A 22597-nucleotide genomic window follows, 5' to 3' on the forward strand; every position below is an offset into this window, starting at 1 on the left:
ATAGCGGCACCGTATTGCATCACACTGAGTGCATTTCAATCATTTATCCCGCGAGTTTGCTAGCTAGCAAAATAATAAAAACGATTTTAAAAATTAGCATGTGTAACGTCCACACTGGAGAAAATGATTTACTAGGACTTACGCAAACTCCTCCACAGTGAAAACGTACAAATCCTTCTTGCAGACTCCTTCTTGTATTTTTCGTTTTCCAGCAAACACTCATTAAAACGGCCTCCAGGCACGTTAGTGCGCTCACCCCCGACTTTTCGGGGAGGGGGGGTCACACATTGAAACAGACTGACGTGCAGAGGTACAAGGCAGCCCAGGCAGAGAAATGTTGCTTTTAGACTTTGCCATTTTATTTCTCTATCTGATAAGAAAACTATTCAGTCAGATAGTTATTTGTGGTGAATGAAATACAGTTTCAAGACGTTTTAAGCACCAAATCCGAAATAGAAGCACTACAATATATCCAAGATTTTTCAAGGATTTCAAGCACCCGTACGAAACCTGCATATGCAGTTGATGATTGTTAAAATAAAATAGAACATTTTCATCAATTTCTTGTTTGCTTCGGAATCTACGACATGGCTATATACAGAAAAGCTCGACATGTTATGCAAAAGAAAAAAAATACACGAACAAAAATTCTCGTAATTGTCATTTTCGTAATTTCAAAATTCTCCAAAACTAACATTTTCTTTGATTGACTCATATTAAATTGCCTACGGTCAAATTTAGTGTGAACAATATTACACAAACAAACATGTGTGTGTGCGCCTGCGCATACATTAGAATCACTTTGATCCCTTGTGACGCGGTAGCTTTGCTTCGATCCTTCATGACGTGGTAGCTTTGCTTTGATCCCAAAACCCATAATACGAGCACTCACCCATTATACTTTATGGCATAACGGACGTTGACCTGACACCAACCCAAACCCTTTCCAGATGTTTTCAGAGCATTTTACAAAAGAAACCAAAACAAGTTCAGTTTTGTTTCTAACCAATTCACAGAGCAAACAGACAGATCGTGGCTATTAAAGTCAACAAGAGCGACCCTGAAATTCTGCAACAGGCAAAACTGACCAAAGAACAATTTCAATACGAGACAGATTATCAATCCAAGGAACATGGATATATAAAACCTAAGCGTTTCAATGACCTCGAACAACTACTGAAGGTTAGGCGAGCACCTGAAAATGGTCAACCATTATTTGTTAGTCTAATCAAACAGATGTTGGCCATGTTTCTGAGGTCGGTTTTCTCCTTTTTTATGTTGTTCTTTCAGTTTTTCTCCTGAGATGAGGTATGAAGTGTCTGTGGTGCAGCTGATCTGGTCTGTCTCGAGACAGTCCAGGCTGCACTCACCTGCAACAGGTGGAGACTCACCAGAACATTCAGACCTCACAAATTGTGTCTTTCTCAACTCTTCTATAAAGGGTTTCTCTCAGGAGGGGAAGGCAGTGAGGCCTGGAGGAGGTCCACCCCATCACGAGGGCTGGCTAGGCTTTCGCAGCCTGTGTGAGTGTATGTGTCTGCACGACCGTGTTTATTGTTTTATATATTTCAAAAAGACGCATGTCCTCACATCTGCAGTTTCTTTGGTGGATCTGGTCTCGTCTGTCTTGAGACAGTCCAGGTTGCATCCACCTGTAACAGGTGGAGACTCACCAGTGCGTTATGAACTCTGAATGTGTGTGCAGTGTGCGCAAAAGTTTCCATGTTCGGATTTCTTTGGGGGAGTTTATCTCTGGATGTGTGTAAATGTATGTGCATTCATATGTGCCTGCATGGAGATCTGAGGTTGGCTGGTAGGATGGACCTCTGCGCATAATCACATGTGTGTGCAAGCATTTCCGTGTTTGGATTTCTTTGGGGCGGTCCATTAATGTAAAGAGCGGTGAGGCGGCCCGCTCCCGGTTTTTCCTGCTTTCTTTCCCGCACCTGGATGGCGTCTCAACCTCCTCATGAGGGCTGGCTAGTTTTTGGGAGTTTGTGTATGTGTCTGTACAACTGTGCTTATTGTTTTGTGTATTCCAAACTAACAGGATTATGACATCACATATATTTAGAATCTTACCACCAATTTGATCCTTTGATCCTTGAATCCATAAATAGGGGTGAGAAGCGATGACTTTTAGTCCATTAATCACAGCATTTATGTTCGCAGAATTGAAACGTTCGCCAGAGAAGTATTTTGAAACATCTGGATCCTTTTCGGAGTAACTGTTTACAGATTCCAACATGTCTCAGAGAAAACAACCCTACAGATTTTTAAGGTAAGTTTTCTTTCTTTTTTCTTTTTTTCTGTTGTTCACTAAAAGAAAACGGACTCACACAGGCTCACCTCTACATGGCTGCCGTCTCCTCTAACCCTGCATGTTTCTAATGCAAGTTTTCTCCTTGTTTATGTTGTTCTTTTAGTTTTTGTCCTGAAATGAGGTTTGAAGTGTTTGTGGTGCACCTTGTCTGGTCTGTCTTGAGACAGTCCAGGCAGCACCCACCTGTAACAGGTGGAGACTCACCAGGACATTCAGATCTCACAAGTTTTGTGTTTCTCAACTCTTCTGTTGAGTGTTTCTCTGAGAAGAGGAGTGCAGTGAGGCCTGGTGGAGGTCCACCGATATAAAGGGTGGCCATGTGTGTGTATCTGTTAATGTCTGGATGTGTGCAGACTTATGTGCCTTAGTTTGTGTATGCGTGGAGATCTGAGGTTGGCTGGTAGGGTGGACCTCTGCACATAATGACAACTGTGTGCAAACATTTCCGTTATTGGATTTCTAGGAATTTGGTTTCTTTGGGGGACAACTGCTTAGTGCGTGTCAGAGTATGTCAACTGCTCAGCGCGTGTGAGAGTATGTCAACTGCTCAGTGCGTTTGAGACTATGTCAACTGCTCAATGCATGTGAGAGTATGACAACTGCTTAATGCGTGTCAGAGTATGTCAACTGCTCAATGCGTGTCAGAGTATGTCAACTGCTCAGCGCGTGTGAGAGTATGACAACTTCTCAGTGCATGTGAGAGTATGACAACTGCTCAGTGCGTGTCAGAGTATGACAACTGCTCAGTGCGTTTGAGAGTATGACAACTGCTCAGTGCGTTTGAGAGTATGACAACTGCTCAGTGCGTGTCAGAGTATGTCAACTGCTCAGTGCGTGTGAGAGTATGAAAACTGCTCAATGCGTGTGAGAGTATGACAATTGCTTAATGCGTGTCAGAGTATGTCAACTGCTCAGTGCATGTGAGAGTATGACAACTGCTCAGTGCGTGTCAGAGTATGACAACTGCTCAGTGCGTGTGAGAGTATGACAACTGCTCAGTGCGTGTGAGAGTATGACAATTGCTTAATGCGTGTCAGAGTATGTCAACTGCTCAGTGCATGTGAGAGTATGACAATTGCTTAATGCGTGTCAGAGTATGTCAACTGCTCAGTGCATGTGAGAGTATGTCAACTGCTCAGTGCATGTGAGAGTATGACAACTGCTTAATGCGTGTCAGAGTATGTCAACTGCTCAGTGCGTGTGAGAGTATGACAATTGCTTAATGCGTGTCAGAGTATGTCAACTGCTCAGTGCATGTGAGAGTATGACAACTGCTTAATGCGTGTCAGAGTATGACAACTGTTCAGTGCGTGTCCGAGTATGTCAACTGCTCAGTGCATGTGAGAGTATGTCAACTGCTCAGTGCATGTGAGAGTATGACAACTGCTCAATGCGTGTCAGAGTATGTCAACTGTTCAGTGCGTGTGAGAGTATGTCAACTGTTCAGTGCATGTGAGAGTATGACAACTGCTTAATGCGTGTCAGAGTATGACAACTGTTCAGTGCGTGTCCGAGTATGTCAACTGCTCAGTGCATGTGAGAGTATGTCAACTGCTCAGTGCATGTGAGAGTATGTCAACTGCTCAGTGCGTGTGAGAGTATGTCAACTGCTCAGTACATGTGAGAGTATGTCAACTGCTCAGTGCATGTGAGAGTATGACAACTGTTCAGTGCGTGTCCGAGTATGTCAACTGCTTAGTGCGTGTGAGAGTATGTAAACTTGTCGCGGGGTCCTCTCCGAAACTTCTCCCGAACAAATGCAGGCGTAGTCAGGAAGCATTCAGTGTGGATAGTTTATTCTGCCGGCCTCCCAGGTGCACAAAAGATTTTTTACAAAAAAAATAGAAAACTGACTGAAGTCAACACAAAACAAACATCTATATAAAAAACACAGTCTGCATGTTACCCTCTCTGTAACATCTCACCGAAAAAACCCAGGTAGGCCCTGACAGCCTTCTTTTATACCCCATGGCCCCTCCCACTAGGCATAATCGTCATCTCTTTATTATTTCTTCTCCTCAGCTTATTTCCAGCTGTATTCCTACAATACATATATAAGTAAATACAGACATTTATGGCCAATTCCAGGCAGCCTACAGTGTTTCACAATAACCAAAAAAACAAACAAAAATAATGCAGTTCACGTGACCTTTCAAGCGCGCCCGAACCCACTATTTGAACCCCGGAACACCATACCATCGGCTTGCATAACCACTCGTACAATCGGCGATCACAGCGAGTCTACGCGACCGACTTTATTAAAGGTAAGTGGGAAAAATATGTTGGCCACCCTCTGCGCCGCTCAAAATATACCTCTCACCCCTTTTTGTTTATCTGCCCGGTCGACGAAAAGACACGCAGCCACCGTAATTGTAGAAACTAATGGTGGTGGTGCGTGTATGCGCCCAGATCAGCTGTCTGTGGCCCGGGACGGTGTAACTCCGTTACATCATCCCCTTCCACCTGAAGGTTGGCGTTGTGCGGCAACCTGGAGAGATAATCTGCCACTACAGTGAGCTTGCCTGGTCTTTGACGGATGGTGAATCTGAACGGCTGCAGTGAAAGGTACCAGCGTGTCAGTCGGCTGTTATGGTCCTTCATGGAATGGATCCAGGTGAGCGCTCGGTGATCAGTTTCCAACTCAAACTCCCTTCCAAGTAAATAATTCCTGAGTTTCTCCAGTGCCCACTTAATGGCCAAGGCCTCCTTCTCCACAGTTGAGTAGTTGGTCTCTCGTGGCAGCAGCTTTTGGCTTAGGTATAGGACCGGAAGCTCTTCTCCAGGGTCCCCTTGGGCCAGCACTGCTCCCAGGCCGCTTTTGGAGGCATCCACCTGGACCAGAAATTTCTTCCTGAAGTCTGGGCTCCTGAGAACTGGGGTCGTACACAGGCAGGTTTTCAGCCTTTTGAAAGCTTGTTCACATTCCGCTGTCCATGTGACAGGATTCCGTTGGTCCTTGCTGGTCATAGCAGTAAGAGGGGCCGCAATAGTTTCAAACTGGGGCACAAATCTTTGGTACCAGCCAACCAGCCCCAGGAAGGGGCTGGTGCGAGGCCGAGGGCAGTTCTGGATAAAATCCACTTTATCCATCTGCGGGCGCACCACACCTCTGCCCACTTGGTAGCCAAGGTAGCGGGTCTCCTGCCGTGCCCACTCACATTTAGAGGGGTTGAGGGTCAACCCTGCCTTATGGATTCTTCCCAGGACTTCGGACAGGTGCTGCTGATGCTCTTCCCAGGTGTTGCTGAAGATCACTACATCATCCAGGTAGGCGGCACTATAGGGGTCACACCCCTGTAGTAATTTGTCCATCAGCCTTTGGAAGGTGGCCGGAGCCCCATGTAGCCCAAATGGCATCACCGTGAACTGGAACAGGCCGGCAGGTGTCCTGAAGGCGTTGTACGGTCGAGAAGACTCCTCCAGTGGCACTTGCCAGTAACCTTTGCACAGATCCAGGGTGGTGATGTACCTGGCCGCTCCAATCTTCTCCAGCAAACCCTCGATTCGAGGCATGGGGTAGGCATCAAACTCTGAAATGGAATTAAGCTTCCGGAAATCAATGCAGATGCGTAGGGAGCCATCTTTCTTGAAGATGATGACCACCGGGCTACACCACTCTGAGCAGGACGGCTCTATCACCCCAAGACCAGCATCTTCTCCTGTCGCAATTTATCCACTAAGTGTTGTGGAACCCGGTATGGACGTTGGGATGTCCATCCTTTAGGCATATCACATGTTCGACAAGGGTGGTCCTGCCGGGGTTAACTGAACACAGAGATGGAGTCTACCGAAGGATTTGGAGTAGCTCAGCAGCCTGCTGTGGGGTAAGATGAGTCAGCACCGGAGACATTGGATCGGCTCCCTGCTCGGGTTCTGTCTTCCCTTCTCTTGGCACTTCTCTTGCCATCAGAGCTTTCGCAGGGGCCTGGTGGGCACGCTCTTCCCATTCTTTCAGGAGATTCACATGGTAAGTCTGCTTCGGTTTCCTCTTTTCAGGAAGATGAATCTCATAGGTCACTGGCCCCATTCTGCGAAGAACCTTGTATGGCCCTTGCCATTTCGCCAGAAGTTTACTGTTGGCTGAGGGGAGAAGTAACAACACCTTTTGACCAGATTGAAATTCACGTTGCCGGGCCTATTGGTCATACCAGGTCTTCTGGCTTCGTTGAGCGTCTCGCAGGTTGACCTCGGCCTCTTCATGGTATCTCCCCAACCGATCTCTCATTTCCAGCACAAATTGCACCACTCCTTTATCATTTGGAGCAGAAGCAGGAGACTCCCGACCCTTCCGGAGGAGATCCAACGGCCCCTGCACATCCCAACCATAGAGTAGCTCGAATGGTGAGAAACCAGTGGAAGCCTGGGGAACTTCTCTGTACGCAAACAGCAGGAAGGGTAGCCACTGGTCCCAGTCTTTCCCAGTGTCTGACACAAACTTCTGCAGCATCCTCTTCAGAGTTTGGTTGAACCTCTCCACCAACCCATCTGTCTGTGGATGGTAGGGTGACGTCCTGATGGCAGAGATGCCTAGCTGGTTGTGGAAGAGCTGCATCAACCTAGAGGTAAAGTTAGTCCCTTGGTCGGTCAAAATCTCATCTGGTATCCCCACCCGGGAGAACAGCTGTACCAGTGCACGCAGAACATTGGGTGCCGTGAGCGCACGCAGAGGGAAAGCTTCTGGGAAACGAGTCGCATAATCACACACCACCAAAATGTACTGATGACCCCGACTACTTTTTACCAGACGACCCACAATGTCCATAGCTATCTTACGTAAGGGGGTGGAGATGACCGGAAGTGGCTGTAGCAGGGCCCTGTCAGACTTGCGAGCTGGACAGGTTTTCTGGCAGGTAGGGCATGTACGGCAATATTTTTGTATGTCTGTGTACATTGACGGCCAAAAGAAACGTGAGCTAACTCGCATATAGGTTTTTTGGCAACCCAGATGACCTGCCCAGGGGAGGGTATGTGCTAGGTGCATAATGAGGGGTCTACAACTAGAAGGTATCACAAGCTGTTGGTGGTCACCGTCAACAGCATACAACACATTTTTGTCAACAATGAACTTCTCTTTCCCTCCCCATTTTCCAGTTTCCCCTTCAGTCACATTAGCAAACAAAACTTTCAACGTTTCATCCTCCCTTTGCAACAAAGGGATATTTTCTGGTACATCGCATTTCATGCTCTTTGTGTCCGGCCCCTTTGACCATAGCTGCTTCTCAAAGCGGCGTTGGCAGCGGGATTTTCTTGGCCCATTAGTGCCACCCTCACACAGACTACTGTCAAAGTCTGGCAAGGGTTGGCATCCAGCCTTCGCCTGGGCTCTAGTGACCACTGGGCCAGACACATTTAATTTAGCATTCCCCTTATCCCCCACATCAGTCTCTGTCCACTGTTCTTCTTTTTCTTGCAGCAAGTCTATGAGTACAGGCAAGTCCATCCCCAGAATAACCTCTACAGGCAAGTTCTTTACCACCCCAACTGACAACAGGTAGGGCTGTTCATTAATAGTCACTGTTACCTCCACTTTTGGGTATGGATGTTTATCACCATGCGCACATAAAACTTCTTCCTGTCTGCTATAGTCCACACTGTTCACTGGTACCAAACTATGCTTAATTAAAGACATAAAACTACCAGTGTCCAGCAAAGCAGTAGCCTGCTGACCATTGACCTTTACTTTTTTATAGCGTTGCACATCCACTGGCTGGACCCTTGTGGGCTCCATCTCCAGCCGGGGTGCATAGCAGGCACCAGTGACTTTAGCCTTCCGGATAGGGCATACCGAGGCTTTATGACCTGGCTGCTGGCAATAATAACAAAGACAGTCCTTACCCGCTGCTCGTAAGTTTGATGCCTTGGGGTTTTCTGGTGGCTTTGGGTTGCTCTCCCTCTTCAGAAGACCCGATGATGGGAGTGGTGGTCGCTGTGGCGTCCCAGATGAGCATGCAGGTGGTGCTCCTTTACGCGCATTGAAGTACTGTGACACCAGCTTAGCAGCAGTCAGTCCATCTGCTGGCTCATGCTCCCTCACCCTGGTCCTCACCTCCCCTGGAAGTACCCGGATTAACTGCTCCAAGATGATAGCTTCTCCCATCTCTTCTTTAATATGCTGCTCTGGTCGGATCCAGCGCCGATAGAGGCCCTTCAGGCGATAATAGGTCTCAGTGGGGCTCTCACCAGGTGGAACTGTATTGGACCTTAACTTCTGCCGATACGTCTCAGAGGAAATGTCAAATTTGGTTAGCAACGCAGCTTTTAAATCTTCATAACGATTGGCTCTTTCTTCATCCATTGCAGTGTAGGCCTCCAACGCCTTCCCCGATAGCAGTGGAACCAGACGACCGGCTCATTCACTCTCTGGCCATTTCCAGGTTTTGGCAACTCGCTCAAAACTCCACAAATAGTTCTCAATGTCTTCCCCCATCTGAAAGGGTGGAATTTTCGGCCCAGCAGATCGCATCCACTTTGAGACTGACTGGATGAGGCTGTTGGTCACTGCTTTTGACTGAAGAGAGGGAACCTCCTCTGGGGGATCCCGGTATCCTCTTTGGTGTGCAGGTGTAGGCAGTACCATTCTGGGGCTGCTTGCTGTTGCGGTGCTTGGCGTGGCCGTTGCTGCTGTGGTGCTTGCTCCGGCTGGTGCTTGGGCTGGGCTTTCCTGACCAGCAAAATCTGAATGCAGCTGAGCGTTGGGAGGGGAAACAGTCCTCAGCCCCCTGAGTTCTGCCAACAAAACCTCCTCTCTCCTTTGCTGTCCCGCCAGGAAGTCCCTCATCATCGCATTTCAGCTCTCCGTTTGGGTCACGTGCTGAGGTTGAAGCTGTAGGCAATGCTGGACCAATCCTGCCAGAAACCTCCTCCTCCTCCTCTGCTGAAGAAGACGACGCCGGTACTGTGTCCCATGCCAGGTCCTCTGCTGTCTTCTCCACTGGAAGCTCATGCTGCTGGGACCGCAGCCCTGTGCGCTTAACTGGGAGGCGCGTTTTCCTCTTCCGACTAGCCATCCCACTCCTGACACCATATGTCGCGGGGTCCTCTCTGAAACTTCTCCCGAACAAATGCAGGCGTAGTCAGGAAGCATTCAGTGTGGATAGTTTATTCTGCCGGCCTCCCAGGTGCACAAAAGATTATTTACAAAGAAAATAGAAAACTAACTTAAGTCAACACAAAACAAACATCTATATACAAAACACAGTCTGCATGTTACCCTCTCTGTAACATCTCACCGAAAAACAGCCTTCTTTTTTACCCCATGGCCCCTCCCACTAGGCATAATCGTCATCTCTTTATTATTTCTTTTACCAAACACTCTTTTCTCCTCAGCTTATTTCCAGCTGTATTCCTACAATACATATATATGTAAATACAGACATTTATGGCCAATTCCAGGCAGCCTACAGTGTTTCACAATAACAAAAAAAACAAACAAAAATAATGCAGTTCTCGTGACCTTTCAAGCGTGCCCGAACCCACTATTTGAACCCCGGAACACCATACCATCGGCTTGCATAACCACTCGTACAATCGGTGATCACAGCGAGTCTACGCGACCGACTTTATTAAAGGTAAGTGGGAAAAATATGTTGGCCACCCCCTGCGCCGCTCAAAATATACCTCTCACCCCTTTTTGTTTATCTGCCCGGTCGACGAAAAGACACGCAGCCACCGTAATTGTAGAAACTAATGGTGGTGGTGTGTGTATGCGCCCAGATCAGCTGTCTGTGGCCCGGGACGGTGTAACTCCGTCACTTACGCTTAGTGTGTGTGAGAGTATGACAACTGCTTAGTGCGTGTCAGAGTATGACAACTGCTTACTGCGTTTGAGAGTTTGACAACTGCTTAGTGCGTGTGAGAGGCAAAGAAGCCCCCCAGCCAGGCTGAGAGGACCCCCAGAGCCCCAGCAGCCACGGTCGATTACAGCGCCGGTGCAGAGAGCGCCCGCCGAGGAAACACTGGAGATATGACACAACAGGATATATACAGGGTAAAAAGATAAAATAAATAAGAAGGGATACAATATAAATGTAAATAGAGTAAGAAGATAAAAAATGAATAAGAATAAAATCGATAAATATTAGGTAAAACCTAAATTAATAAATAGAATAACAGGATAGAATAAATAAGCATAAAATAAATAAACGTCAAGTAAAAGCTAAATTAAAAAGTTGGATCTTGAGCCTGTTCTTAAAAACATGTACGTTCTCTGCGGCCCTGAGCTCCTCCGGCAGGCTGTTCCACAGATGAGGACCACACCACTGAAACGCTGCCTCTCCGTGAGTATGTGTCCTGACTTTGGGAACAGTCAAAAGGCCATGGACTGGCAGCCTGTCCAGGGTCTACCCCGCCTAAAAAAACAGCTGGGATAGGCTCCTGCACCCCTCCGATCCTTATGATGATAAAGTGGCTTGGAAAATGATTGAACAAAAAATAAATAAATAAGTTTTTGATGTCACAGAATAACAATGTAATGGCATTTTGTTTTGTTTTAACAGATCATGGCTCAGCAGTGGACTGTTGGAGAAGTATCTCTTTGGCTTGGGGAAAATGAATTGGCAGATTATCAACAGGTAAATGGACTGGTTCTTATATAGCGCTTTTCTACTCTGTCCGAGCACTCAAAGCGCTTTATACAGCTAATTCATTCACCCAATCACACAAGCACTTCTAAGCTTTAGTGCTAAGTATCTAACATTCATACACATTCACACTCCGATGGATGCATCGGAGAGCAACATGGGGTTAGTATCTTGCCCAAGGATATTTGGCATGCAGACTTGAGCAGCCTGGGATTGAGCCACCGACCTTCTGGTTAGTGGCTGATCCGCTCTGCCACCTGAGCTACAGCCACCCCAGGTCTTTGTAGGTGAGCATTTCTATGGATGTGCCATATCAGTGTCCACGGTGCTCCACAAGAAAACCAACATATGAAAAACTGCTGAAACATCAACAGATATACCATGAAAGTAAATGAGGATTCTTCATTGTCTGCAGACTAGAAGACTGTCCCAGAAAGTTTTTGTCTGTGAAATCTTTGAAAAATCACATAAGGAAGAAACATAAATATCAGAAACAAGGATTAGAGTCTGCCCCAGACTGTGACCCTGTCATCCAAGAAACTGTTGAATTTCCCCAATCATCTGAACGAGCTCTGAGTGAACTTATAGAGAACTTTACATGGGCCAGTTACACCATACACTGGTGTGTTTATACCCAAGCTGCATTTTCTGCTACATTATCCTCGGCTCATCCTTGATTATGGGTCACTCCGCTCTCATTGGTGCATGAGGTTTGAAGCCAGACATCAATTTTTCAAGACAGTAGCAAGAATCACCAATAACTATATTAATATTTGTCAGACTTTGGCAAAGAGGAATCAGCTTCGTCAATGCTGGGAGTGGCAGCCTGAATGGATCATCAGGAGCGATCATACACAAGCAGCAGTTAATAACTTATCACTTCAAGAACTTCCAGTGAACTTGCAGATTTGTTTGCAGAACTTGGAGACAGCCGTTACTGTGGATGAGAAACTCTGGACGAGTAAATGCATCATTTTAAACTCTGTAAAATATGCAGTTGGAGATTTCTTCATTTTGGAACTTGTGCATGCAGAGCAAATTCCACTGTTTGTAAAAAAAATAGTCCTGATTGTGTATATCAGGGCAAAATGGTTTCTTGTTGGAAGACTTTTTACAACACTGGAGTTTATAAGACACCTTCAATCATACCACATCAGAGAGACTGATGATCTGTTGATATTCAAGCCTGGGGATGAGGTAGACTTTCATGCTTTGGACGCATACAGATGTGATGGTCAAGACTTCATTACACTGATCCACCGACCTTTTAAGGCAGTTCATACCAAAGTTAGGTAAGATACATCCTAAACCATGACTTTTTAGTTAGGAATTGTCAACCACTGTTAAAATGATTTTAACCACTTTTTGGCTATTCCACATGTCTGTCATCATCTACAGTCACTAATGAACGCATAGCTGTCTTTTTAGTAATGTTTTATGATATTTTTATTCTTTATCTTCGAACATGCTCATTTCTGTTTTGATCGTGTCTTATTGTTTTTCTGTGACACAGACAATGAAATCGATGGATCGACTCTTCTGCAGATGACTGAAAGAATGAGTGAGCGTCTTTTTCCAAAAGTGAAAGACCAAGTGAAATTTTTGTCTGCTGTAGAGAAGCTGAAAGAGTGAGTCTTAAGTTGACTGGACATGATTCACTGAATTGTACATTCATACAATTCAGTGTTTCCCCTCCCCTAGGTTTACGGTGTTGGAGGGTGGGGGGCAAGGGGTTGACGCAAGCCCTGTACTGTTTCTCCAGCGTTGATGTGCATCACACACCCATTTACTTTCAAAATTGAAATGTCACAGCCACTCTTACTCTCTGTTATGATTCTGTTTCTGTAGTTCAGCAGCTGTTATTGTACGTTTTAAATATGCGGATATTCCTGATGCAGGACACAAGGACACGCATATTCATGTCTTGTAACAAACTCTAAACATACTTCTTACTTCTTCTTGCAGTGGAAGGCAACACAAAGAAAAGCATACTGTGTCAGCACTCCAACCTATGTTTAACTGCAAAGTGCAGTTTCCTCCAGCTGTGCTCACTGCGTTGACCAATAAAGATGCAGCACTAAAGTCACCCACCAAGAACAGACTCAAAAACATGCTTGTTCAAGCTCTGTTTGACCACTTGAGTAATGAGACAATGTAAGTCTATATATAATTAAGATTTGATTCATTTAAAATACAGTATGTACATCAGAATTTAAGTTCATCATTCAAAATTTGCAGGTATCCCTCTCATGTGCAGTATGTAGAGCTTCTGAGGACTGTCCTTCTGAGTTTTCCTTTCTTGAAGGAGAGTTATGGCTCTGGATATGTAAGTATTCCTGAAAAGCAAACATTGATAAAATTGTCCAACAAATTGTCTTTGAATTGCCTAATTATTGGCTAACGAGTGTAACATGCTAACATTTTCATTGTTACATATTCAGAGGTTATCTGTTCCCTTGTGGCCACTACAATACAAGTATTAGTATTGTGATTTTTGAGGCAGATCTCGTCCAGTATGGTCAAACAATAAATAAAATATCAATTGCTCTTTTAAATTAATTAATGTTTCATTTCTCTGTGAATTCTCAAGTGAATGGTGTGAAATTCAGCATTATATTAGCTCTGTTTGCCTTTGTATCAGGATAGTGTAGTTTTTGTATTTAAAAAATTAAATTTGAAAATAGGGCAGGGATAGCTCAGTAGGTAGTGTGGTTGCCCCATGATCGGAAGGTCAGGGGTTTGAATCAACTGAACGGCTACCCTGAGGTACCCTTGAGCAAGGTACTGTCCCTACACACTGCTCCCCGGGCGCCTGATTAGTGGCTGCCCACTGCTTCACTGAGTGAATGGGTTAAATGCAAAGAGAGAAATTTCCCTGTGGGGATCAATAAAGTATACATTATTATTTTTATTATTAAAAGGTAGAGGTATTAACATATAGACTGAAAGATCATGATGAGTATGCTTGTAGGACATAATGCCATTGATACTTTATCTAATCTTTATCTACCTTTTATAGTGTATGTAGCCAATCTAAGGTGCTCCAAACCTTTATATCATGTGTTCGATCAACTCCTAAGAGTTAAAGAAGAGATCTGTAAATAGGAACTAATTAGGTTATGACATGATTACAGCAAACCTACCAGCTTTATGTCACTCAAAGTTTTCTGGTAAATGTCTTGTATAAAGGGAGGACCTAGTTGCACCTATTTATGAATAATTAGTTACATTTTTATCGTTTGTAGGATGTTCTGCATGAGTCTCTCAGGAACAAGTTTAAAAAGGAAAGAAGACCACTAGTAGACGTAGAGGAAATTGAAAAAATGAGACAGAAATACTCAGTTCCAAATTCAGGAAGAAAAAGATCATCAGATATCCAGCCCTGTATCCTTTTGAAAAAACCAAGGCAAGTTAAATATGCTCAATGTTTGTTTGCCATTTTAAATTGTACATAAAAGTTAAAAGTATTGTTTTGGGTTTTTTTCTCTCAATATTTGCTAAACTTTTTAATAACCAGGATATCAATCCTCTTGACGATGGGGAGGATGAAAGTAGCACCGACCAACATGTATCAGTGATTAAGCAAGAGTGCCAAAAAACTAGGCCAAATGTGGATGTCATTCGAACGCACCTCAGGAAAATACAGAAGTACAGAACACACTACGTTCTTCAGCATACTACTGAAGAGGTTCTACGAGAATTCCCATGTCTCACTATCCCTGTTGTGGTGAGTGTTTTATCAAAAACTGCAGCAAAAAACAACAATAACAATAGTGCACGGCAAAAACACGAATATGTACTGATGTGCTGCACATTTATATAGACTTCTAATAATCACGTACCTACAGGACAGGCAAAGTGACTGAATCAGCAGATTTATTTCATGAGTAATAAAAGTACACTAACAGAACACTAACAGAAATTGCAACATTGACTTTCTCTTTGGTTTTATTTTCATGCTACAGGATAATTTTGGACCAATCTGATGCCAATGATAGTTTTTTGGGAAGAATAGTCTAAACATCCCTTTTGCACAGCAATGTGTACTTGAGAATTAAAGTAAACAAATGCAAAATTATAATTTGTTCTCTAATGATAATTGATGTGTGAAATAATGATTGTTCTGGTTTGCTATATAATGGTATATATTATGGTACAAAGCTAATATGTATATGTTTATCCTTTATTTTAGCTTCTTGAAGAGGCTTCCATGTTACTTAAAACTGATGTGGACAAAAAAGTAATCCGAGGATTCAGTAAGTTGGCAGCGAAGCTTGTGTCAATAGCCCCAGACAGCAACCTTAAAAGCCTCTGCTTAAAATCTGTTGATGAGAGCCAGACAGACACTGAAAGAAAAGGTGAGGGCACTTGGCAATAATGAGCAAAAACATTTTTAACTCCTATCTCAGATACCACTTTTTAAGGTTTCACATACAGCACATTAGTAAACACAGTGTCCCTTACAATATCCACGGACGGACGGAAGGACGGACGGACTGAGTGGCTGGCTGGCTGGCTGGCTGGCGGAAACGACAACATAACATCAATGACACGACAAAGAACTGGTGAAACCGAGGAACTTAAATACACAGGTTGAATGATGACAATGATTGGAAACAGGTGAGTACAGGGCTGAACATAATCTGACTAATGACACAAGCTGACACGGTGAACAAACAGGAAGTGAAACAGGCAGTGGCAAAATAAACTGAACATGAACAAAACTGAAAGCACTGGGTCGATGACCCAGGAACCCTGACAGTACCCCCCCCCCCCAAAGGCCGGCACCCGACGGCCAAAAGAAAGAAAAACCAGAACAGGGCGGGTGGAGGGGGCCCAGGACGGAGGGACGGAGTCCAAAACAGAAACAGTTCAGGTGGGCGGCCACGTGGCCGGCGGCCGAGACGAGACGGTTCAGGAAGACGGCGGCGGCTGCTGAGCTGGTTCGGTGGGCGGCCGCGAGGAAGGCGGCGGCGGCCGCGAGGAAGGCGGCGGCGGCCGCTGAGCAGGTCCGGTGGGCGGCCGCGAGGAAGGCGGCGGCGGCCGCTGAGCAGGTCCGGTGGGCGGCCGCGCCGGCGATGACGTCCAGAACGTGGCTGGGGCGACGGCGCGGCAGCCGCAGGACCAGGCAAAGCAGAGGCTGACGCCAAGGCTGAGGCTGGCCCAGGCGAAGTGGAAGCTGAGGCTGGACCAGGGGAAGCAGACGCTGAAGCTGAGGCTGAGTCTGGACCAGGCGAAGCAGAAGCTAAAGCTGAGGCTGGCCCAGGCGAAGCAGAAGCTGAGGCTGAGTCTGAGGCTGGCCCAGGCGAAGCAGAAGCTGAGGCTGAGTCTGAGTCTGGACCAGGCGACGGCACGGGAGCCGGGGGTGACAGAGCCACAGCTTTAGGGCCAGCGGGCGCGGAAGCCCCTGGCTGGAGACAGGCAGGGCCAGCGGGCGCGGAAGCCCCTGGCTGGAGAGCGGCCGGGCCAGCGGGCGCGGAGGCCCCTGGCTGGAGAGCAGGAGGGCTCACAGCTGGCTCTGGGTGCTGTGGCTGCAGGTCCGGGAACTGAACAGGGTGGTGGATGAGTGACTGAACTGATTGGACTGACTGGACGGGAGGCGACTGGACTGACTGGACGGGAGGCGACTGGAGAACAGGACACTGAGCTACAGGGGACGACTGGACTGACTGGACTACAGACTGGACAGACTGGAGGACGGGAGGAGACTGGAGGACAGGGAACTGGAGGACAGGAGGAGACTGGACTACAGGGGACAGGAGGACAGGAGGAGACTGGACGACAGGGGACAGGAGGGAAGGCTGAACAGCAGGTGAGGGAACTGACTGGAGTGAAAGCTGAACAGCAGGTGAGGGAACTGACTGGAGTGGGGAAGCTAAGGGATGAACAGAGGTTGGCGATGCTAATGGCTGAGCTAACGACAGAGTTACCGAGGGGGATAAAACTGCAGCCTGGGCTAATAAGGCTGGTGCCTGAGCAGGGGACACCTCAGCTAGCCTAACCAGTGATAGTGCCAGGGCGTGGAAAGCTGAGTGAGGAGGTGGAGGAAGTGGTGAAGTAGCAGGTGGACTGGTTAGCTCTTTCAAGCCTCTAGGGAGGTCAGGCTGGGTTGAGGCTGCCCTCAGCCTGGGCGCTGGGACAGGCACGGGAGGTGGCTGGACACCAGTTACCCCCCACCCGGGAAACAAGAGCGGATGTGGAGGTAGACTGCGTCGCAGCTGCCTTCTTCCTAGGAGCTGGCACAGGTGTGGGTGTAGGCTGGGCCCTAGCCATCTGAGGTGGTGAAACGGCTGAAGGGGAAGGCCGAATCTGGGCCGCCGTGCTGGTGGGAAATGGCTGAGTAATGGGTGTGAAAATAGTGACTGGGTGTGTGATACAGGCAGGTTTATCTGGGATTGTTCTGGTCCTTCTGCCACCACCATTTATAGTCTTTGGAGGAGCAGAGCAGAAAAACTCTTCCCAGTCTACAGAATCCTCCAGGAGGGAAACATCCCATGAATCAGAGATGAGTCTATTAGTTAATCTGGGTGAAGAGTCAAATGAGGAGGGTGGAAAACAGTTACCGGAACTCACCACCGGGAGTTGCTGAAAATAGTCCGTGTTATGGCGGCGTGTGCCCCGCTTTCTCCGGGAAGAGGAAGCGGGCGGGGTACACAGCCGAGCCTCTGGCGCGGGAGCCTCTGTTGAGCCGAGGTGGGAGGCATAGCCGCTGTGCCGTGGCGAAGTGGAGGATCCGGCAAATGAGGCAGGTGACGTGTGAGCGAGGAGCGGATCCGCGAGAGGGGGAGCCGCCGAAGCGCGGCGCGAAACGCCCACTCTCCGCGGCAGATGCTCCGGTGCATGGGAGGTAGCAGGTGGGTGAACGCGGCGTCTCCGAGGCCCGCCCAGAGCCAAGCGAGTGCCCTCGAAGACGTGCTCTCGCTCCGCGAAGAGCCGCTGTCTCTCCTTGAGCTTTTCCGCCCACAAGGAGAGCGCTGCCTCCTGCTGCTCAAAAAGGTCCGAGTCCGCTGGGTTCCAGTCGTGTCTTCGTGGCACGGGTCATGTCATTCTGTCAGGCGTGGTGTGGAGGCGAGGAAGAAGGAACCCAAACGCAGGACTCACAGGTAGGTGAAGACTGGTGTTTATTGTGATGGCGTGAGCAAACAGAACAGAGGTAGGAAATGGCTGGCTGGCTGGACGACTGACTGAATGAATGAATGAAGGAAGGAAGGACGGACGGACTGAGTGGCTGGCTGGCTGGCTGGCTGGACGACTGACTGAATGAATGAATGAATGAAGGAAGGACGGACGGACGGACGGACGGACTGAGTGGCTGGCTGGCTGGCTGGCGGAAACGACAACATAACATCAATGACACGACAAAGAACTGGTGAAACCGAGGAACTTAAATACACAGGTTGAATGATGACAATGATTGGAAACAGGTGAGTACAGGGCTGAACATAATCTGACTAATGACACAAGCTGACACGGGGAACAAACAGGAAGTGAAACAGGCAGTGGCAAAATAAACTGAACATGAACAAAACTGAAAGCACTGGGTCGATGACCCAGGAACCCTGACAGACATTTCTCCTTTCTCGTCTCTGCACTGATGTACTTTAAGATTTAACTGATACACCCTCGATGCTATATATATCTCTATGAGGATTTTCAGTCATTCACACAATGTTTATCCCAAAAAATGTTCAGTGGCAGCTAGACTTGCTCTGCAAGTTCTTTAGGACTCAAATTATTTAAAGCTAGCAACTTACAGAACTGAACAACATTTTGGGGGTTTTGTATAAATGCTTAACATTTACACTGAATTACACTGAAAAGTTAATTAGGTATACATTTACTGCACTAATGCTTATGTTCTGCAAGACATTCAACTCCTGATGAAGGTACTCATATGGCCTTTACTGCTTTGTATTAACAAAATTGGCCAGAAAATATTTACATATTTCTCTTTATTTTCCAGGTCAGATAGTAAACACAGCTGTTCTTCTCCTGCCATCTATTTTCAAAGAAAATGCCGCTCATCTCTCCGTCATAAATAAGGTAAATTTAGATTTTTTTTGGTATGGTGAGGGGGGGTCTAAAACTAATCCAGTATTTTACAGGAGTTTCATACTTTCATTGGGACACCTGTTGTTTATGCTTATTTAAACTATACTCCTCATTTCAAGAATTTAATTTCTGTTTCAGGATCCACACAGCCCAATACCTACAATCGTACTCAGCAGCAGTGACGGCAAGCCCTTGAGTGATTCAACTGAGGGCAATGTCCAGATGGATGGACAAAAAATGATTCTGGACAGTGGGGAAATTGACATTTCATTGGCGATGGGTATTGTCTTCTCCCTGTACCATAACTACAATGTTGCCTATCCAAGTGAACTAAAAAAGACATTTTGCTTTTTGGAGGCATTTGTTCTCAACTTGGGAACTCTGACTACACCTGTACCAGTAGCTGTGCAAAGAGTGGCAAATGCATTAAATATCTCCTAGATTGCCAGCATAGTGCAGATGAGAGACTGAAATTGTCCCAATGTGGACTAACAAAGGACCATGAGTCCCACATTAAACTTAACTTACATAACTTAAGGCTGCAGTTCATTGATAATTTAAATAAAAAGATTGTTCTTGAAATAGTTTTACTGAAAATGCAAACATGCTGATGAAAATGTGTTGTTTAATTGTCTGTTATGAAAGTATTGCTATTTCTAATGTAATGATTGTTGTTTTATCTATAGTATAATATTTATATGTATTTATTTATAGTATAGTAAAGATATTCAATTATTACTGTTTAAATGACTTATATGCTATTATTAGTAGTGGTGTTGTGCTTAGCGTTAAAATGCCTTTTTGTCTTTTTCTGTAATACAAAGTGCCAATAAACCATTAATATATGTCTATGTGCTTGTATTTATTTTACCCTACTCTAGTTAATTCAATTTAAGATGCATTTTTTTTTTAAAGATTTAAAATGGTTCTTTAAAGAACCACTCAGAAAATAGTTCTTCAAAGAACCATTAAAAAAAAAGGTTTTTTGAAAAACCTTTAAAGGTTCTTTAAAGGGGATTTTTTCAAGTTTTTGTAATGCGACAGGTTAAAGAATTAACATTCAGCTTACCCTCTGAAATGTCAGTGTGCATCTCAGATGTGTTGTTGTCATCAAGGATGATGTGACGTACCAGCCAATCCATCACCGCACCCAGCTGCAAAACTGTGACTCAATCTGCTGTGGTGGCATTAAAGTCCTGCCAGTTTACAGCGGCTGATTTGGTCCCTAAAATCCAGAGAGTAATTATTCATGGTAAGGAATTCATGTGGACACTAAGCGTGTGGGCAGGCAAGGACATTTAAACAGTGAGGCTGACGACCTCTCCTTCATTTCTGTCAAACAAAATTGTATGACATGTTTCCAGCGGTTAGTATCATGGTTGCTAGGCAACCTGGGCAGCGCGACGGAGACTAGACCGTCCCATACAGCCCATGTGTTTGCAACAAACTTGCCGTTTATTTTGCAATTCGAGCTCAACACTGCCCCTAGCGTCCTGGAGCACTTCTGTTGTGTTTTGGAGTTTGCATGTGTTTTGAATTTTGTAAGTGTTTTGGAGTTTGTAAGTGTTTTGGAGTTTGTAAATGCTTTGTCTCTAGGGGCCACCGTACTACACCTCGTAAAAGACCTACCTGTTGACCACTGGGGGACCACTTCCACGTCGAGGGAACCAAAAGAAAAGAAGTGATCGTGTTGGGAGACGTGACTGGATGGAGACACCTGAAAGCAGTGACTGTGAAAACTCTGAAACAGCCAGAGTACAGTACTGACTTGGAGTATCACCACAAGCTCAGCATCAAACATTTTCATTTCTTTGGCTCTCGGAGGAGGCGGACGCACTTTTTCTCCTCTCCCTTGTCTTCCCTGCTAGTTCTTATGTCCTTGTCTAGTCTCGTGTCTTTTTTGGATTACTTTCCCTGGAACACTCTCTCACAGCCTGTGTCTAAAACCTAAAAGAGAATTATGGATTTGATCAACTGGTCTCTTCTGGACTTCTCAGAAAGGGCTCACTGAAGGTGGCATGGTTAAGAGCTTGGAGGCGCTTACGACTGCAGTGAATGCTCAGAATAACACCTCTGAGCGTATGTATGTTGGATTACATCAGGAAAGAATCAACTCAGAACAACATCTCTGGGCGGAAGCTGGATTACATCTCGGATCAGTTGGCTGCGGTCGTGAGGTCTCAGAATCTGCTATGTGAGCAAAAGAGTGACAAGACCACGGAATCGACGGCTAATAACATCATGGAGAAACTCGCAGCTATTAACGGGAGATTGAGAGACCAGTGTCGGAGTGTTAAAAACAGCTTGAAATTTTCATGAGTTGTTTGCAAAAGAAAACCATCATAATGCGGCTACCCCTTTGGCGCCAGCTGTGGGCTCAAGGCTGGAGCCGAACAAAAACTCCCTGATAACGACTGTGTTGAGTCTGTTCCTTCCCATTCCCTACAAGGCCACCTGGGTTGGCTGGAAGACTGTTTACTTAGCCTGGCGGGTCGAAGGACACTGTCTCAGCTGAACTCTGGACACGCACACACATACATATACTGATACTGATAAGCACTCACTGACGCATCACCCTCACTTTCCAATGCCACCTCCAACGCTTACCTCCCCCATGATGTGGACATCGGGTCAGCTGGAGGCGCAGTCGAAGATTGCAGCGGTCCCAGATCAGATGTACACACTGGAACACTTTCACATGTTGCCTAGGGGACTGGCGACACTTTTAAGGCAAGTGATTACTTGCCAGGTAGCTGCAAAACTGTGACGCAATCTGCTGTGGTGGCATTAAAGTCCTGCCAGTTTACAGCGGCTGATTTGGTCCCTAAAGTCCAGAGAGTAATTATTCATGGTAAGGAATTCCTGTGGACACTGAGCGCGTGGACACTAAGCCTGTGGGCAGGCAATGACATTTAAACAGTGAGGCTGATGACCTACCATTTCTTCGTGTGACTGCTTCTGGTTTAAAAGGGACTCCAATACCAAAATCGATGAATTTGACACATAGAAATGCTGGATGATCAGGCGATGTGTCAAACACAATGTTTTCTGGCTTAATGTCTCGATGGTAGACACCCTTGGATTGCATTTCAGTGGCTGCATGTACCAGCTGTCTCATTATGACCAGACAGACAAATGAAAAATACGTTCAAATAATCAGATTTACATTGTCCATTAAAGTTTGCCATATATGTTATCTTGCCACTCGCTGACCTTAACCTCCCTCTCGTGCACAAAGGTTCTTCTGTTTGCCAGGTAGACTTCCAAGTCTATGTTTTTTTGGCCTTTCAAAGACCATGATGAGTTCGTCTTCCAAGTCATACCAGTCGTTTTAAGCGGGCGTCACATTGCTGCTCGTAGCCTCTGGTCCTGCCCCCACTATTATTAGCAATGCCACCTCCTTGGGAATCTCGGTCATTTTACCATTAAGAAGCTTGAGAAACAGAACATCGAGGTCAGTGTTCAAACATTAGGCTGTTTGAGGAACACGTTGGGGGAAAACAACAGAAAAAGACAAACATTTCTTACCACTGGTAGGTAGCTGACTAAAAACTGAGCAACATGCTTAATCACCACCTGCATTACAGAGAAAATGTGTTTTAAAAAAGAGAACAGGAGGAACTAGAAGAATTGTAAAGTGCAC

The 22597-nt window shown here is 46.0% G+C and overlaps 2 protein-coding genes across 2 annotated transcripts; one reads left to right on the plus strand and one right to left on the minus strand.

The window, feature by feature from the left end:
* Positions 1 to 6458: 6458 nt before the first annotated feature.
* LOC148094635 (SCAN domain-containing protein 3-like) lies at positions 6459 to 8618 on the minus strand. The gene is made up of 2 exons (XM_087837436.1): positions 7494 to 8618; positions 6459 to 7166 (listed from the first exon to the last, which is right to left on the minus strand). The coding sequence occupies exons 1-2, from the start codon at positions 8616 to 8618 to the stop codon at positions 6459 to 6461; spliced, it is 1833 nt and encodes a 610-aa protein (XP_087693562.1).
* Positions 8619 to 10821: 2203 nt separating this feature from the next.
* On the plus strand, positions 10822 to 19395 carry LOC148094636 (sterile alpha motif domain-containing protein 3-like). Its single transcript, XM_087837496.1, has 10 exons — positions 10822 to 10893; positions 11180 to 11189; positions 12416 to 12530; positions 12868 to 13056; positions 13141 to 13228; positions 14148 to 14312; positions 14420 to 14629; positions 15095 to 15260; positions 18866 to 18945; positions 19093 to 19395. Exons 1-10 carry the CDS (start codon positions 10822 to 10824, stop codon positions 19393 to 19395), a joined length of 1398 nt encoding a protein of 465 aa, XP_087693622.1.
* The last annotated feature ends 3202 nt before the right edge of the window (positions 19396 to 22597 follow it).

This window comes from Neolamprologus brichardi, unplaced genomic scaffold (assembly GCF_056152115.1).
Source record: "Neolamprologus brichardi isolate AB-2024 unplaced genomic scaffold, ASM5615211v1 NODE_ptg000033l+_length_6344489_cov_1, whole genome shotgun sequence".
Lineage (NCBI taxonomy): Eukaryota > Metazoa > Chordata > Actinopteri > Cichliformes > Cichlidae > Neolamprologus > Neolamprologus brichardi.

Excerpts from the sequence above, each read along its gene's own strand:
- LOC148094635 (XM_087837436.1), bottom strand. The coding sequence starts at position 8,618 with ATGGATGAAGAAAGAGCCAATCGTTATGAAGATTTAAAAGCTGCGTTG. Across the intron at positions 7,167-7,493 it reads CAAAGAGCATGAAATGCGAT|AAAACCTGTCCAGCTCGCAA; the intron begins GTACCAGAAAAT and ends CCTACCTGCCAG.
- LOC148094636 (XM_087837496.1), top strand. The coding sequence starts at position 10,822 with ATGGCTCAGCAGTGGACTGTTGGAGAAGTATCTCTTTGGCTTGGGGAA. Across the intron at positions 12,531-12,867 it reads GCTGTAGAGAAGCTGAAAGA|TGGAAGGCAACACAAAGAAA; the intron begins GTGAGTCTTAAG and ends TTCTTCTTGCAG. Across the intron at positions 14,630-15,094 it reads GTCTCACTATCCCTGTTGTG|CTTCTTGAAGAGGCTTCCAT; the intron begins GTGAGTGTTTTA and ends CCTTTATTTTAG.